The 17663-nt window shown below is 45.9% G+C and overlaps 1 protein-coding gene across 1 annotated transcript; it reads left to right on the forward strand.

Annotated features, from left to right (window-relative positions):
* The first annotated feature begins 2766 nt into the window (after positions 1–2766).
* Positions 2767–17149, forward strand: LOC116828153 (patched domain-containing protein 3-like). Its single transcript, XM_032786179.1, has 4 exons — positions 2767–3639; positions 4223–4344; positions 14529–14674; positions 15303–17149. Exons 1-4 carry the CDS (start codon positions 2767–2769, stop codon positions 17147–17149), a joined length of 2988 nt encoding a protein of 995 aa, XP_032642070.1.
* Positions 17150–17663: the final 514 nt, after the last annotated feature.

Below are 17663 nucleotides of genomic sequence, written 5' to 3' on the forward strand. Positions count from 1 at the left end.
ACCCACAGTAAAAAGTTCTATAGCCATAAAAATAAAAAGAACAAGGAAAGAAGAAGTGGAACTGCTAAGCACTGAAGATAGACTGGAGATTAGAGATAGTCTAGGCATGGTCCAACAACTAAACAAATACTTTGCCTCAGTTTTTAATAAGGTCATACTGAAAGGTGAACTGTCTGGCATGAGGGAGGTTACTGATGGAGTTCCTCAGGGATCAGTCTTGGGACCTAGTTTATTTAACATTTTTATTAATAACCTTGGCATAAAAGTGGGAGTATGCTAATAAAATTTACGGATGACACAAAGTTGGGAGGTATTGCCAATGCAAAGGAGGACTGGAATAACATACAAGAATATCTGGATGACCTTGAAAACTAGAGTAATAGAAATAGAATAAAATTTAATAGTCCAAAGTGTAAGGTCATACACTTAGGGAATAACACCAAGAATTTTTGATACACACTTGGGACGTACCAGTTGAAAGAGACAGAAAAGGAGAAAGACCTGGATGTATTGGTTGATCATAGGATGACTATGAGCTGCCAATGTGATGTGGCCATGAAAAAGACTAAATTGATCTTAGGATGCATTAGGGGAGGTATTTCCAGTAGAGATAGGGAAGTGTTAGTACCATTATACAAGGCGCTGGTGAGACCTCATCTGGAATATTGTGTGCAGTAATGGTCTCCCATGTTTAAGGAAGCCTAACCAAACAAGGCTGAGGGGAGATATGATTGCTCTCTATAAATACATCAGAGGAATAAATACCATGGAGGGAGAGGAGTTAAGTTAAGCGCCAATATGGACACAAGAATAAATGTATAAACTGACCACCAAGTAGTTTAGGCTTGAAATTAGATGAAAGTTTCTAACCATCAGAGGAGTCAAGTTGTGGAACAGCCTTCTAAGGGGGAGCAGGAAGGCAAAAAACCTAATTGGCTTCAAGATTGCACTTGATACATTTATGGAGGGAATGGTATGATGAGATTGCTTACAATGGTATATAGCTAAGACTACGATTTTGTCATGGGTATCTTTAGTAAAAATCATGGACAGATCATGGGCCGTAAACAAAAATTCACGGGCCCCTGACCTTTTACAAAAAATACCTACCATGACTTAAATGTGGGCAGGACAGACTAGGGATGCCATGAGTGCTGGGAGCAGGGGTTGAGGTGACCCGGGACTCCCTCTGGTGCTGGGGCAGGGGAGGTTGGCAGGACTCCCTATCTGGCTCTGCATCCCTGCAGCTCCTAGGGTGGTGGAGGCAGGGGCCAGGGCAGGGGCTCCTCCACTGCTCCCACCACAAGTGCCAGCTGCCGCAGCTCCCATTAGCCGGGAACCGCAGCCAATGGGAGCTGTGGGGGCAGGGCTTGTGGGGACCGGCAGTGCGTGCGGTGGAGACCCTCCCTGCTCCTCTGCCACCTAGGAGTTGCAAGGGCCCCCCCAAACCCCTGATCCTAGCCTTCCAAACCCCTGGTCCTAGCCTTGAGCCCCCTCCCACACATCCAAACTGCTGCTGCTGGCCCATGGGCTGCCCGGCTCGGGAAGCCCCTTGGCCAGCACCAGCCGCTGCAGAAGGAACGAAGGTCAGGGAAAGTCACGGAATCTGTGACTTCCATGACTAACTCGCAGCCTCATGTATAATCTGAGGCTGCTAGTAGCAAATATCCCCAATGGCCAGTGATCAGACACTAGATGGGGATGGCTCTGAGTTACTACAGAGAATTCTTTCCTGTTGGTCTTGCTGAAATGTCGGAGTCTGACTGCCATATTTGGGGTTGGGAAGGAGTTTTCCCCCAGGTCAGACTGGCAGAGACCCTAGGGGTTTTTTTTTTTTGCTTTCTTCTACACCATGGGGCATGGGTTACTACCAGTTTAAAGTGGTGTAAATAGTGGATTCTCTGTAACATGAAGTATTTAAATCATGATTTGAGGACTTCAGTAAATCAGCCTATTAGAGGAGTGGGCGGGCGAGCTTCTGTAGCCTGAAATATGCAGAAGGTCAGACTACTATATTATCATGATGGTCCCTTCTGGCCTTAAAGTCTATGAGACAGGCTGTGAAGGGTCCTGAAAGTGAAGGCAGGTAGCTTATGTTCAGTGTGATGGAAGGGGGAACCAGGGAATGAGCTGCAGAGAGGGGTGACACAGCCAAAGCGATGAACCATGAAAATGATCTTTGCAGCAGCATTTAAATCTTTACTGCCTCACCCAGGGCAGCCTAACAGCCTTTTCTTTGCTAGCTATGGGACTGGCCTTAGTTATTTTTAGTAGTTCTCCTTTTATCTGTTTAGTCCGAAGGCAATTATCCAATATAACCTCATATCAGCAGGGGGATCATAGGGAAGTGTATTGCCAGGAGTCACCAGATACTTTGGGTAAATAATTATTTATGAGAACTTCCTTATGACACAAGCCCTGTCCAGATCAATTAATCATCTAGGAGGACTGGAAGGAGGGGCAAGTACTGCAGCAGAGCTACCTATAACAATCCAGAGAGACATTCACAGCCTTTACCCGCCACTTTTCCTTTCCTGCCAGGCGCTACGTGTCTACAAGAGCAGGATCATGGAACCACAGGGCTTAGAGACAATTCTTTCCTCTCCCACGCGGCGGCCTTAGGCAGCTAGCGAAGTGCAGATGAGGCCAGGCGAGATGCAGAGCTGCCCCTCCCCCTGCCCTGAACCGCTAGCGCCGGGGCAGGGAGCGGGGCCAGGAGCAGCCAGGGGGCGCAGGAAGCCAGGAGCGGGGGGCAGCGGACAGGACATGGGGCCCGAGGAGCCTGGCGGGAAGGCCGGGACCCAGCAGCAGAGGCGGGGCAGCGGGAAGATGGGCTCTGAGTTGGACCCAGAACCAGGTCCCGGCCCCGAACCGACCATCTCCCCGCACCCGCACGACAACTTTGCCCTGTTTCTCAGCCGGCGTTTCGCCCGGCTGGGGGGGCTGGTAGGAGCCCACCCATGGCCCTTCCTGCTGCTCTCGCTGCTGCTCTCGGGCGGGCTCGGCGCGGGCTTCCTCTTCTTGCCGCAGAGACAAGCCAATGACATAGAGGAGCAGTTCACGCCGCTCGGGGGGCCCGCCAAGAGCGAGAGGCGCTTTGCCCAGGAGCATTTCCCGACCCGCGACTCCGAGCGCTTCTCCGGCCAGAGGCTGCTCACAGAGGGCGCCTTCGCCTGCCTCATCGCGGTCTCCGCCTCAGGCAACAACATCCTGACGGCGGGAGCCTTTGTGGAGCTCCTGCGGCTGGACGGGGCGGTGCAGAGCCTCGCTGTTCCCGGGGGGGACCCAGGCACCCAACTCTCCTACCCGGACCTGTGCGTCCGGAGCAATGGGTCCTGCAGCAGCCCCAACCCGCTCCTGGCTGCCGTGCAGGGGGAGCCGGCCCGGCTAGAGCCCCTCCTCTCGCAGCTCACGTACCCCGTTTTCAGGAGCAGCGTTTTCATGGGCACCTTCTTAGGAGGCGTCCAGCTGGCTAGCGGAGCGGGCGCCTCCCGGGTGCAGGCAGCCAAAGCCCTGAGGCTGGTTTATTACCTGAGAGAAGACGAAGCCGCGGACCGAGAGAGGAGTTTGCAGTGGCTGGAAAACTTCCTCAGGCGCATCCCGGCTGAGCTGGAGGCTTTAAATCTCACCTCTGTCCAGGTACAGTGCGGAGCAGCCCCCTGGGGTAGGGAGCCCTCCCCGGGGTGTGCAGCGGGAGCCTCCGGCAGGAGCCTCCCCGCTTCAGGGGCGGGAGAGCCGGGCTCTGTGCCCAAACTCGGCACCCAAGCACGGATCCGGCGTGAGAGGAAAGGGGCTGAAATGCCGCAGGGAGGGGCCCCTTGTGCTGCACCTGCCCTGGGCTAGGTTACCATGTTCACTCCAGGCCGGGGTGGGCAAACTGCAGCCCGCGAACTGAAGCCGGCCCGCGAGCCGTTTTAAGCCGGCCCCGGAGCCGAACCACGCCGCGCTCAGGCTGGGCCGCGTAGTCATTCATCTTCTCTTGGACTGTATGATTAGTTTTAATTAATACTTAACTGTGTGCTAATTGCTTTCTATTCTTAATATGTGATTTTTAGCTTAGGGTTCACAGTAGATAATTATAGTTAAAATCATAATTAAAATATTAAAATGAAAGTGCCTAAAATAACAATCTGAACCCTATTCCTATAATATTTTAATTATACGTATAAAATACAAGGCTAAAGAAAAATTTTCTTTAACGCATTATATTTTTTTGTGGCAGGTGGCTTACTTTACCTCAGTATCCAGACAGGAAGAGTTTGAAGGAAATACCAGGAAAGTGATCCCCCTGTTTTCCATAACATACTTTCTAACTATAACCTTTTCCATTATTTCTTGTTTAAGGTAAGATCTTGTCTTCTGTTAATTATCTTTCAAACTTACTCTTCAATATCATTTATATATTTTCCATTTTACTGAAATGAATAAAAACAAACATAGAATCATAGGGTTCAAAGAGACCGAAAGGGTCATCTAGTCTGACCCCCATACAAGAAAGGAATCTTACACTTACACAAATTTTTCATGTTTTAGTAATTAAAATATTGCTGATGACCTGTATCTACATTAGAAAATGATTACATTAGCCAAGCAACCATACTAAATACTAAATTTAAAAATATGCGAAACAGATTTTTCTGTTTTTTTTCAAATCATTTACATTCTTTTTCCGTCTATTTAAATCCACATTTCAGAGTTGCAAACCTCAAACAAATACCAACTTAGATCAAGCCAACTGTTCCTAGTTAATTCTTTCAGAAAGGACCCTCTTGCCTAGCACAACGAGGCCCTGGTTCAAGGGTCAGCAACCTTTGAGAAGTGGTGTGCCAAGTCTTCATTTATTTGCTGTAATTTAAGGTTTTGTGTGCCAGTAATACATTTCACATTTACAGGGGCCGGCAGACGGAACCCGAAACTGACAGCAGGCTGAGCAGGACTGGCGGCCAGAACCCCGGCTGGCAGGAGCCGGCAGATGGAACCCCAGACTGGCAGCGGGGGCGGCAGACTGAACCCCAGACCAGCAGCGGGCTGAGCGGCTCAGCCTGCTGCCAATCTAGGGTTCCATCTGCCGGCTCCTGCCAGCTGGGATCCCAGCCACTAGCCCCACTCAGCCCACTGCCAGCCCAGGATTCTGTCCATCCAGGCAGGCAACGGGCTGAGTGGGGCCAGCAGTCGGGATCCCAGCTGGCAGCAGAGTGCCACTAAAATTCAGCTCGAAAGTTTCATCTAGTCTGACCCCCATACAAGAAAGGAATCTTACACTTATACAGATTTTTCTGAAGTAATTTAGCACATAGAGGGACCAATTCTGCAGTAGCACATACAGGATATAGAGATCCTTGGCCATGACAGCAGGTGTTCAAATATCAATCACAGGTGTGTAGACTAGGCAGTGTTTTCTGTGTACCTTAAGTTTGAACACTGACACAAAATGGAATAAAATAGAATGAAAGTGAAAAATAAGTGGGGTGCCATTCATAAGCTTCTTTGCAATTGAAACTGTCCTCCGTCAGGGTGTGCAGATACCATTTCTTATATATCTAGTTACTCCTGCTACATTGCAGGACAATCTGAAAATATGGATTTGAGGCAGTTCATGGTGACCAAAATGAGTTTCTAGGCTGCCAGGTTCCAACGTGAAAATCTTTCCCTCCTGCACCTATGCATCTGTCTGTAGTTTTGGCCTATATAAGATCATCATTTCAGTATGTTATCCTTAATTTGAAGAAAACATTTTGAAACAAAGACAAATACATATGAAATGTTCAAGTTAAATGGTGTAATATGAACATGTGCATTTTTCTGAGTTTCATGTTTTGATAAATTATCAGTTTTACATTGCTTTAGGGATGGGAAAATCTCTTTATGGTAGTTTGTCATTTGTGAATACTCTAGAACATTTTTATGAAGGTTTTGGGATTCAATACACTAACATTTCATGTAAAACAAAAACTAGAAAATGAACTGTTCCAAATATATAAAGATATGTTCTCCATTTTTAATAAAAGCTAAATTAGAAAAGTTTTAGTCTTCTAACTGTCCCTGGGCTGGAGTTATTATTTATGATAAGGCAACACCAAACATTAACTTAACCATAAATTCCTTTATTAAATCCAAAGGCCAAATACTGTTTCTACAATTGTTTTAAACACATCTAAAAAGCCTAGACAATAAACAATTTACTATATCCAACACAGTAACACACATTCATAAGGATATGGTCAATTATACTTACAGATGGACCAGACCAGAGAATAGTCCTCTCATTCTGGTCTGTCCCAGCTTGATTGGCCCTGATCTGATAAAGATTCTTCAAATTCACAGCTCTCTTCTTTCCCTTTCAGCTAACCTAGTAGCATTAGCAAAAAAAAATCCCAAATTTGAGGCAGTTTATCCTTACTTTCCATCTTCTACAGTCTTCCTTTCTTATCTCCTTCACCACCACCACCCTTTGCTTACCAGCAGCAGAGTGGGAAGATTTGTGCTTGTTTCTTTTAAGACACCTTTTTTTTTCTTGTTATTGCCGCTCTTTATTTTATAGTTACTTTTTGAACCATACATCCTTCTCCCACTACATTCTTATAAATCCTCATTCTCAGAGCCTTCTTTTACTAGTTGATTGGGACCTTGTCCTTACTAGCCTCAAATCATAAAGAAAATATATTATTTTCTTAACCAAATTTAAGATAACTTCAATTCTTTAATTTCATAACTATCCCTAAAACTTTTAAAAACACAAATCAGTCTTTTCTTAAGTTAGTTTCTTAAACACTCAGATTAAACATGACACAAATAGACTAATTTGGCCTCTGTCCCCAGTTCAGAACTTCCATTTGTTGTCTACAAACTATCAGGGAATGAATATGTTAGCCGTAATTGACTTTTGTTTATTTACATTAGTTAAATACTTAACTTTTACAACAGAGCTTTTTTGCTCAATCCTGTATCTAAATGGCTGAACAGTTCATTTTTTAGCATGGCCTTTTTGATTTATGAAAGATTTTGGAACAAATACAAATTTCAGAAATCTACCATGTGATCAATTCTTCTGTGAGCACAAAAGAAAGTCCATGTCCGTATTTTTATTCCTCATTTTTTATTTTCCTCATTGCAGCTCATTTATCAGTATTAATGTGTAATATTTCAGAGGTTTTACCATTTCTTATTTAATAAAATATACTCATTGAGTGTATTGTGATAATGATAAAAAGTCACAGAAACAGTCATTTTCTTAACACTGAAGAAGGAACTTTATTAGAATAAAGAAAACAGTATTATCCTTATACTGCCTCTCTCTCTCTTTCCTTCACTTTAGAGCTTCTGTCCAGGAACTTTTAAAGTTTAAAGAAATGGCACACATATCCTCACATATGAGCCATCAGCACATACTTACTTTTTCGGTATAAACAATCTTTAACAGAAATTAATATTTAATGAGAAATTATAGATCCAGATGAGTTACCAACTTCACTAGTCATACAGATTTCTGGCCTTGAGGAGGGTTTTTCCAGTTCATTTGCTTAAATTATCAGAGTAGAACTTATCTTATTAAAAGTGTCTTTACAAATCAAAGTTGTTTCTGCTCCTGAATCAATTTTAAATTTAAGTATAATATTGAAATCTTGAGATCCAACCCTATACATGAATGCTGTCTTTGAACAGAGATCCCAGAAAATAGGCACTCATCCTTGCTTGGCATATTTCCTTGACTTCTTTTCTTCCACGGACATGTTCAAATATCCTTATTACTTTTTCTACATATGCTTCTACTGTGTGGGCCAGTGGTTCTCAGCCTGCATCCCGCAAGCTGCTTGTGCCCAATCTGCACAGAGCTGAGGCCAATGTGACATCCTCAGGGCCATACAAGTAGTATTGTATGTGGCCCGCATATGTTATGTTTCCATTCTTGTGGATGTTCTCTGAACTCTTTCCAGTTTATCAACATCCTTCTTGAAATGTGGACACCAGAACTGGATAGACTATTCTGGCAGAAATCACACCAGTGCCAAATATAGAGGTAATATAACCTCCCTACTTCTACTTGATATTTCCATTTATACATCAAAGGAGTGCACTATCATTATTGGCCAAAGCGTTGCACTGGCAACTCATGTTCAGCTGTTTATGCACCATGATGCTCAAGTATTTTTCAGAGTCACTGATTCCCAGAATAGAGTCTCCCATCCTGGAAGAATGGGCTTTGTTCCTAGGTCTATAACTTTACTTTTGGTTTTAACTTTATAACTTTAACCTTAACTTTTGGCCTTATTAAAACATATTATTAGCTTGCACCCAGCTTACCAAAAGATCCAGATCTCTGTATCAGTAACCTGTTCACTTCATTATTTACCATTCCCCCAATCTTTGTGTCATCTGTAAACTTTATAACTGATAATTAAGGCTAAGATTATGTCACAGAGGATGGAATCCATGTCTTCCAGAGACCTCTGTAACATTTTCCACTTCAGACCCAGGGCGGCTCGACTAGAGCTGTCAGCCAGCAGGGGGAGCTCTCTACTGCTGCAGGCACCAAAGCGCTGCCAGAACTACCAGCCATCGGCCACAAAGTTCTGAGTGGTGGCTGGGGGCCCCTGCAGCTCCCAGCCACCAGGGGGATCCTTCAGCTGTCAGGCACCACAGGCAGTAGGGCGGACCCCAGCAGCTCCCAGCTACCACAGTAGCAGGGGGGACCCTGGAACTCCCAACCACCACAGGTGATGGGTGAGGGGAAACCTGGCAGTTCCCAGGCGGCGTGGGCAGCAGGGGGACCCCAGCAGCTCCCAGGCACCGAGGGCAGCAAGGGAGGCCCTGGCAGCTCCCAGTTGGTGCGAGTGGTGAGGAGACCTCCAAAGCTTCCAGGCACCGTGGGCAGCAGATGAGGCCCATGGTGGTGTGAACGTTGGTGGGGGACCCAGGATCTTTGAGCCACCAGGGGCACGTGGGGGACCCTTGAGCAACAGCAGCGGTGGGTGCTGGACACCCACCCCACCCACCCCCATTTTGTCGCAGTCGTTTTTAGTAAAAATCAGGGATAGGTCTCTGGTTTCCATGAATTTTTGTTTATTGTCCGTGACCTGACTGTGACTTTTATTAAAAATAACCATGACAAAATCTTAGCCTTACTGATGATTTTATGTTTCCTTCCATGCCATTGATAAATAGTGCAAGGCCAAGAGCTATTCGCAGTGGGACCTCACTAGGCATACAAAGGCTTGATGATGAGTCCCCATTTGCAGCCTGTCAATTCATTTTAATTTAATTTCAATTTTAATTCATTTATAAACAGTTTCAGTTTCGCTCCTAATGAACTTCTCTGGGCATTGCTGTTCCCTGTGTAAGATACATTATGGCTCAGAATCTTGTGATGTGTTTCTTCCTCTCAGGCAGTGATGAGCTGCCAAAATCTTAACAACCAGTTCCCTATAAAAAGTTCTGATTTTGAGGGGGGGAGGGGCCGGGACGGGGGGAGACATACCCATGGGGCCGGAGGCCCCTGCAGGGCCTGGGGCAAATTGCCCCACTTGCCCCCTCGGCAACCCTAGAGCTTGCAGCCCCCTCCCCCCTTACCTTGCTGTCAGCTCAAAGCAGCAGGACGACTTAGCCTCTAATGATAGAACAAGAAGCAATGGGCTTAAAGTGCAGCAAGGGAGATTTAGGTTGGACATTAGGACAAAGTTCCTAACTGTCAGGGTAGTTAAACACTGGAATAAATTGCCTAGGGAGGTTGTGGAATCTCCATCTCTGGAGATATTTAAGAGTAGGTTAGATAAATGTCTATCAGGGATGGTCTAGACAGTATTTGGTCCTGCCTTGAGGGCAGGGGACTGGACTCGATGACCTCTCGAGGTCCCTTCCAATCTATGAGTCTATGAGACTCAGGAGCTCAGCTGAGCTGTACAGCTGCTGGCCATGCTTCAGCTCTGCAGAGGGGGCTGGGGGGAGACATCCTCATGGGGCCAGGGGCCCGGGGCAAATTGCCCCACTTGCCCCCCCTCCCACGGCCCTGCAGTTTGCAGCCCCCTTACCTTGCCATCAGCCCAGAGCTCAGCTGAGCTGCCCAGCTGCTGGCCATGTTGTGGCTCTTCGGGGTGGGGGAAGCTGGGGAGGGCCCGGGAGAGACATCCTTGTGGGGCCAGGGGCCCCTGCAAGGCTTGGGCCAATTGCCCCACTTGCCCCCTTCCCTCCCCTCTGGCCAGCCCTGGAGCTTGCAGCAGGACCCCCACACACACCTTGCCGGGCCTCTCAAAAAGTGGCAGGAGGATGACTCCAGAGCTCCGCTTAGCTGCCCAGCTGATGCTGATGGCTGGCAATGCTGCAGCTGGGGGGAAGCGAAGGAAGGGCCAGGGGAGCCTCAGCCTTCACAGCTGGGAATCCTGGGAGCAACAAGATGGTCCAGCCCAAGGACAGGAGTTCTTTGCCCATCCCCTGGCCCTTTAACAACCGGTTCTCCATGGAGAATTTTAGCAACTGGTTCTTGGGAACCTGTGGGAACCGGCTCCAGCTCACCACTGCTCTCAGTCCATTCCATGTGATTACCAAAACTTGTGGAGAGCAGGAACTTTGGTATTTTCTTTTCCTCTTATTTATGTCCAGAATTAGTCAACTTCTGACACCATGTCATATGGCATATGTAAAGAATCACAGAAAGAAATACTGTATCCTGAGAGCAGAAAAGCTTTATTAGAATAAGTGAAAGATAGTATCACTAAAGCAATTCTGTTCCTCTCTGCTTCACTGTAAAGTTTCAGTCTACAACTTTCCCCAGCCCTTTCATGTCTGGTTTTCCACTAGTCAGGTGTGGATGATCAGCAGGACATTTTCATAGCTAAAGAGGTTGATTCTGTGAGACAATGAGCATCTCTTGCAAGATGCTTAGATACTGCCTTGGCAGGCATGGTATAAAGGGATTCTATAGACAGAGTCCAAGTCCTCTTTACTCATGTTAATTTCAGTGGGGATTGATAGTCGTCAGGATCTTGCCAGATCAAGCCTTGTGTTTTCATTTATGAAGGACTAAGATGCACTAAAAGCATTTATTTCACACCAAACTAAGAGATACATTCCCAACATAACCTGCATACTTTTCCAACAATGTATTAAACAATGGGGCCAAAAGAAAAATTATTGGCTCCTGATAATAGTCATCAGATCTGGACTCACTAGCACGAGGACCAGCTGGGACCCCTGGACTCTGTGAAGGATAGAGAAGCTATTACAGAGCTGTGTAAGCTGTGAAGCAGGGCTGCAGCCTGAAACAGGGTGCTTAATGGTCTGGCAGAGAGGCAGCATGCTATGGCCCACATACTCTCATCATGGGAGCCAAAGACTAGACATCCTGGAAACTAACTCAGAAGTGGGAGACAATGTCCAAATGAATGGCTGCCCTGGGGCTGGTCTACACTACGGGGGGAAATTGATCTTAGATACGCAACTTCAGCTACGTAAATAACGTAGCTGAAGTCGAATATCTAAGATCGGATTACTCACCTGTCCTCACCGCGCAGGATCGATGTCCGCGGCTCCCCCTGTCAATTCCGGAACTCTGTTGGGGTTGGTGGAGTTCCAGAATCGATATAAGCGCGCTCGGGGATCAATATATCGCGTCTAGATGAGACGCGATATATCAGTCCCCGAGCAATCGATTTTAACCCCCCGATACGGTGGGTAGTCTAGACGTAGCCCTAGTTGAGCCTTTCCCTTGCTGCAAAAGACAGAAGCTCAGTGGCAGAGCTCAGAGCTCTGCCTTTCACTCTTTCCCTCCAGAGTAAACCAAAGCCCTCAGGTTTCTTGCCTATGTCCATTTTCTTTCCTCTTTCTTATCTTCTCTTTTTTCCTTATTATCTCTGCAAGATAATGAGAGAGAAGGAGAAAGAGAACTGGAGAAAGGACTCCACACTTCCAAGGCAAGGAGGCAAAGAAAACTGAAAGAAGAGGATCTGGTTAAGGTTTACATAAGCAGGGCAGAGTTCACAACTCTTTGTTTCCCAGTAGGTGGCATCATAATACTTTGACTTTTATCCATCCTTGTATAGTAACTCCTCACTTAATGTTGTAGTTACGTTCCTGAAAAATGCGACTTTAAGCAAAACGATGTTAAGCAAATCCAATTTCCCCATAAGAATTAATGTAAATGGTGGGGTTAGGTTCCAGGGAAATGTTTTTCACCAGACAAAACTATATATATGTACACACAGTATGCGTTTTAAACAAACAATTGAATACTGTTCATAGCTATGATGATTGTGAAGCTTGGTTGAGGTGGTGAAGTTAGAGAGTAGAAGAGAGTGGGATATTTCCCAGGGAATGCCTTGCTGCTAAATCAGTGGGTCTCAAACTTTTGTACTGGTGAACCCTTTCACATGGTAAGCCTCTGAGTGCAACCGCCTCATATAAAAGTTCTTTTTATATATTTAACGCCATTATAAAAGCTGGAGGCAAAGCAGGGTTTGGGGTGGAGGCTGACAGCTCACAACCCCCCATGTAGTAACCTCATGACCCTCTGTCATAAACAGATAGCTAAGGGTTAATGTTTCTTTTACCTGTAAAGGGGTCCCAGCCTCCAGTTTGAAAACCCCTGTGCTAAATGATGAACTAGCACTTCGCTGAACCCTCAAAGGTTAATACATTGTTGTTAATGTAGCCTCACATTCTACAAGGCAACAGGAATGGAGGGCAGGAGAGACACAGGGCTGGTACAACCTATTAGGCGACCTAGGCGGTCCCATGGGGCACTAGGATTTGGAGGGCAGCATTTTCTTCAGCGGCGACCGCGACGGACAGATCTTCGGCTGCCCCGGTCGCCACCGGCATTTAGGTGGAGGGAACTGGGGCAGGGAGGCACGGGGAGGGCCGCCTGCAGCAAGTAGGGAGGCAGCACGCAGGGGGACTCCCCACTCCAGCTCACCCCTGCTCCGCCTCCTCCCCGAGCACACCACTTCACTTCTCCCGCCTCTCAGGCTTGCGGTGCCAATCAGCTTAGGTGCCACAAGCCTGGGAGGTGGGAGAAGTGAAGCAGCAATGGCGTGCTTGGGGAGGAGGCAGAGCAGGGGTGAGTTGGGGCGGGGAACTGCTGCATGGCTCCCCGGGCTGGGGAGGGAAACTGCCACGGGGAGAGCACCTTAGGGCAGAGAGGGCAGGGTTTTTGGCGCCCTAGGCGGGGGTCCTTCCGCTCTCCTGGTCGGTGGCAGCAATTCTGCGGCCGGGGGGAGGGGGGGGTGTCTTTCCGTGCACCCGGTCTTCGGGGCACTTCAGCGGCGGGTCCCGGAGCAAGTGAAGGAGCCGCCGCAGAATTGCCGCCGAAGACCCGGAGCGTGGAAGGACCCCCTGCCGCCGAATTGCCGCCGAGAGTGACAAAATGCCACCCCCCCCCAAATCCTGATGGCGGTCGCCTAACTGGAAGCGCCGGCCCTAGGAGAAGGGGTGGGGAGCTGCCACACAGCTCCCTGGGCGGGGGAGGGGGGGAGCTGCCATGTGGTGGTGCCCCAGGGCGAGGGGATGGGGAGCTGCACAGAGGAGGCGCCTCAGGGCAGAGGGGGGGAGCTGCCACGGGGGGGGGGTGCCTCTGGGCGGGGGAGGGCAGGGAGCTGCCGCAGGGCTCGGGGAGCAGGGAGGGCGCAAGGTGGAAATTTTGCCTAAGGCGCGAAACATCCTTGCACTGGCCCTGGGGAGACAGCATAGCAGACAGAGACAGACGCACACCCTGTGTGCGGGAGAGAGAGAGATGCACACTGCCGCTTTAAGTAAGCTGACCCACTCTTAAGTGCGTTGTCTTTTTAAGTGGATCAGAAAGTTGAGAGAGCAGCTTTTTCCCCAGGCTCTCTCTGTCTCTCTCCCTCCCTGTCCCCACCCTGCTCTATATGGAGAAGAAGGGGTAAGCGGGGTGTAAGAGCAGGGGGACACCCTGACATTAGCGCCCTCCCCGGAGAGCAATCAGGAGGCTTGGGGAGCACCTCCAAGGCAGAGGGCAAGAGCATCACATGTGGGGAGGGACAACTGCAATTGCTAGCCTGCTGGCAGCTGCAGCACAAGGAACTTAGGGGAGCGGGGAGCTGATGGGGGGCTGCCGGTTCACCCTGGTTCCAAGCCCCCACCAGCTAGCTGCAACAGGCTGCTCTTCCTGCAAGCAGTGGACAAAGCAGGTGGCTGCCAAACAACATTAGAAGGGAACATTGCACAACTTTAAATGAGCATGTTCCCTAATTGATCCGCAACATAACAACGAAACAACTTTAACCTGGACGACTGTACAATGGGGGAAGAGAGAAGTACAACAATTCTGCTGTCAGTTAAACTCATGCAACTACACTGTGGTTATGCTGGTTAAACTGAGGACTGATTTGACCCATGGTGTGATTTTAAAATATTTGTTCCTGGTGCTCTCAGTAAAGTATTAATCAGAATCATGCTTTCAAAGTTGCTTTGATAAAAAAATTATAATTGATATATTAGAAGGATTTTGCATGCTAGTGCATATATATATATAAGCATGCAAAAATCTAAACAAGATGCTTTTTTACACAATTTTTCAGGGTTGATTGTGTACGAAATAAAGTGTGGGTTGCAGCATTTGGAGTGCTGTCTTCTGGGTTAGCTGTGCTAAGCAGCTTTGGACTGTTGCTGTTCTGTGGGGTACCATTTGTCGTGACTGTGGCAAATGCACCATTTCTTATACTGGGTAAGTGAAAAAATGGGTTTGATGAAAAAGTGGAAATGCAAAATATGCCTTGCGGGAGACCATTTTAACATAGCATGAATCAGGAATCAGCACAATTAAAAGTTCAGACCACTGAGTAAATTCATGATTTTCAAGGTGTTTGCCCATTCTGGTATTCAGCAGTGCAGAATGTTTAAAAAAAAGGAGTGGGGGCTCAATTCTCTATGGTCATAGAGAAGGGTACAATATCAGAGGGCCATTCAGCTCAATGTGAGATTGGAGCTGGATCCATGCTCCTGAAAGCTGTTCTATATTTCCATATCATGAATGAGGGATATACCTTATCGCCCCAGCCATGCTCCTCTTTCAGAGAAATGTTGTGAGAGAGAGACAGAGGGAGAATAAGAGAGAAATCTCACCTAAAGGCAAGGTGCAATGGGAAATGTAATACATTAGGTCATATATGAGTTGAGGGGTGGTTATTTTCTCTGGGTCCAAACTTCACTTCGTGTCAACACAATGCTTATTGCTCAGCTTTCTTCATTACATTTACTGGCTTAACTTACTTGTTTTGCATTTTTGCTATTTTCCATTAGAAACTGATGTTGATGGTACGTACAATAAGCTATTAACCTTTTCCCTTTTGTAGGTGTTGGTGTTGATGATATGTTCATTATGATCTCCTCCTGGCAACAGACTAATCCTGAAAATAAAGTTGAAAAGCGGATGGCTGAAACTTATGCAGAGGCAGCAGTGTCTATCACAATCACCACTCTCACTGATGTTTTAGCCTTCTACATAGGGATCATGACTTCCTTTCAGTCTGTGAAGTCGTTTTGTCTCTACACAGGCACTGCTTTCATCTTCTGCTATTTATACAACATCACATTCTTTGGAGCTGTTCTTGCTTTAAATGGTAGAAGGGAAGAAGGCAACAGACACTGGTTAATTTGCACAAAAGTGAAAGACAGTGTTCAGCCTCATCGCTCCTGCTTGTACAACATGTGCTGTGTAGGAGGCTTTTCTGATAAATCTTCTGGGAGAGAAGATGAACATCCAATGAACAAATTCTTTAGGAAATATTATGGTCCTTTCCTTACAAAGATCTGGACCAAAGTGTTTGTGGTGTTGCTGTATGGAGGGTTTCTGGCTACTAGTATTTATGGGTGTACTCAGATGAAGGAAGGTATAGACCTGCGAAATCTGGCTAGTGACGATTCTTATGTCATTCAGTACTATGACTGGGAAGATGAATATTTCTCAGAGTACGGTCCTAGGATTATGGTCACTATCACAGAAAATGTACCTTATTGGAATCTATCCATTCGTAATGACATTGAGAACTGTATGGAGTCTTTAGAAAATAACTCCTACGTGGACAAGAGCCTCTCAGAGTCATGGCTACGAATGTATGAGAATGTTGCTAGAATTGGTTCACTGAATATAGATACTAAGGCGTTTTTCATGGGTAATTTATCTGAACTATATAAATTATTTCCAGAGTTTGAATGGGACATTGATATTCGTTATAAGGAAATTGCAGCCTCACGTTTTTTCATTCAAACAGTGAACGTTACTACTGCAGTTGATGAGAAAAACCTTTTACACCAATTAAGAGACCTGGCCAAGGACTGTAAGATCCCAGTAATGGTATATCACCCAGCATTCATATACTATGATCAGTATATCGTAATAGTGCCAAACACCATTCAGAATGTTGGAATTGCTGCTGGAGTTATGTTGTGTATTTCCTTGCTGCTTATTCCCAATCTGCTCTGCTCCTTGTGGGTAACTTTTGCTATTGCTTCTGTTATTGTTGGCGTTACTGGTTTCATGACATACTGGGATGTTAATCTTGATTCCATATCTATGATTAACCTTGTCATTTGCATCGGATTTTCAGTAGATTTTTCTGCTCATATATCGTATGCATTTGTTTCAAGTGAAAAGTCAACTATGAATGAGAAGGCAGTTGACGCACTGTATCTTCTTGGCTACCCAGTGATACAAGGTGCTATCTCCACTATATTAGGAGTAATTGTGCTGTCTGCAGCACAAGCTTACATCTTCAGAACATTTTTTAAGATTATGTTTCTTGTTATCTTGTTTGGAGCTGTTCATGGTCTTGTTTTTATTCCAGTATTTTTAACATTTTTTGGAATTTGTGGCAGATCAGCAAACAAAAGAGTAAATATCAAAACAATAGGAGAAGACAGCAACTCTTTTAGTTATACACAAAATCCAAATAATGTTAGGTGTTATGAAAACCAGATTGACAGTATTGGAGACAGTTTTCTAAAGGACAATATTATTAGACAACCAAATGATATAAGAATGGAAAAGCCAAACAGTGGCTACCTCTACTCCAATTTCTTTCCAGTTTCACAAAATCATGACAGCAATTCCTTCCTCTATCAGAATAATGCAGTAATGGTTTACAAAAAACAAATCAAACAGCTTCATTATGAAGGTAAAATAAATCCAGATTGCCCATAAATGTATTTACAATTTAAAATACAGCATATGAGCCAAAAAGTACATGTTGTAGGTTTCAAAACATTAATCACCAGACTTAAATTTATATTGTATGAAAATGTCAGTTTTCTACTGTTCAGGTTTAACACTTAGTGGGAGTAGCTCGAAGCCCACTAGGGAACTTTTAATGCACCATAGTGGGGTCCATGTGGACAGTTACTGCACAGCATGCAAGTGTGCTGTAGATTTATACCACAGTTTGCCATGCACAAACTGTTCATCTAGATAAGCACTTAGATCATTAGAGAAAATGTGTGGGTCAAGTAAAATGATATCACAAAATTAAAAAATTACCAAACAAAAACACTTTGTTAAAATACATTTAAAGTTAAAAAAGTGTTTCAATAGAGTCCAGATAAAACCCTTCAGAAACGACACTTTCCTTTATCAAAATGCTACAGAAAATATTAAGAAGTTTGGAGATCATTAATTAAGAGCGCCACCTAGTTCCATACTGCTGTGTAATATTTTGTCA

The sequence above is a fragment of the Chelonoidis abingdonii genome, chromosome 2 (assembly GCF_003597395.2).
Source record: "Chelonoidis abingdonii isolate Lonesome George chromosome 2, CheloAbing_2.0, whole genome shotgun sequence".
NCBI classification, from domain to species: domain Eukaryota; kingdom Metazoa; phylum Chordata; order Testudines; family Testudinidae; genus Chelonoidis; species Chelonoidis abingdonii.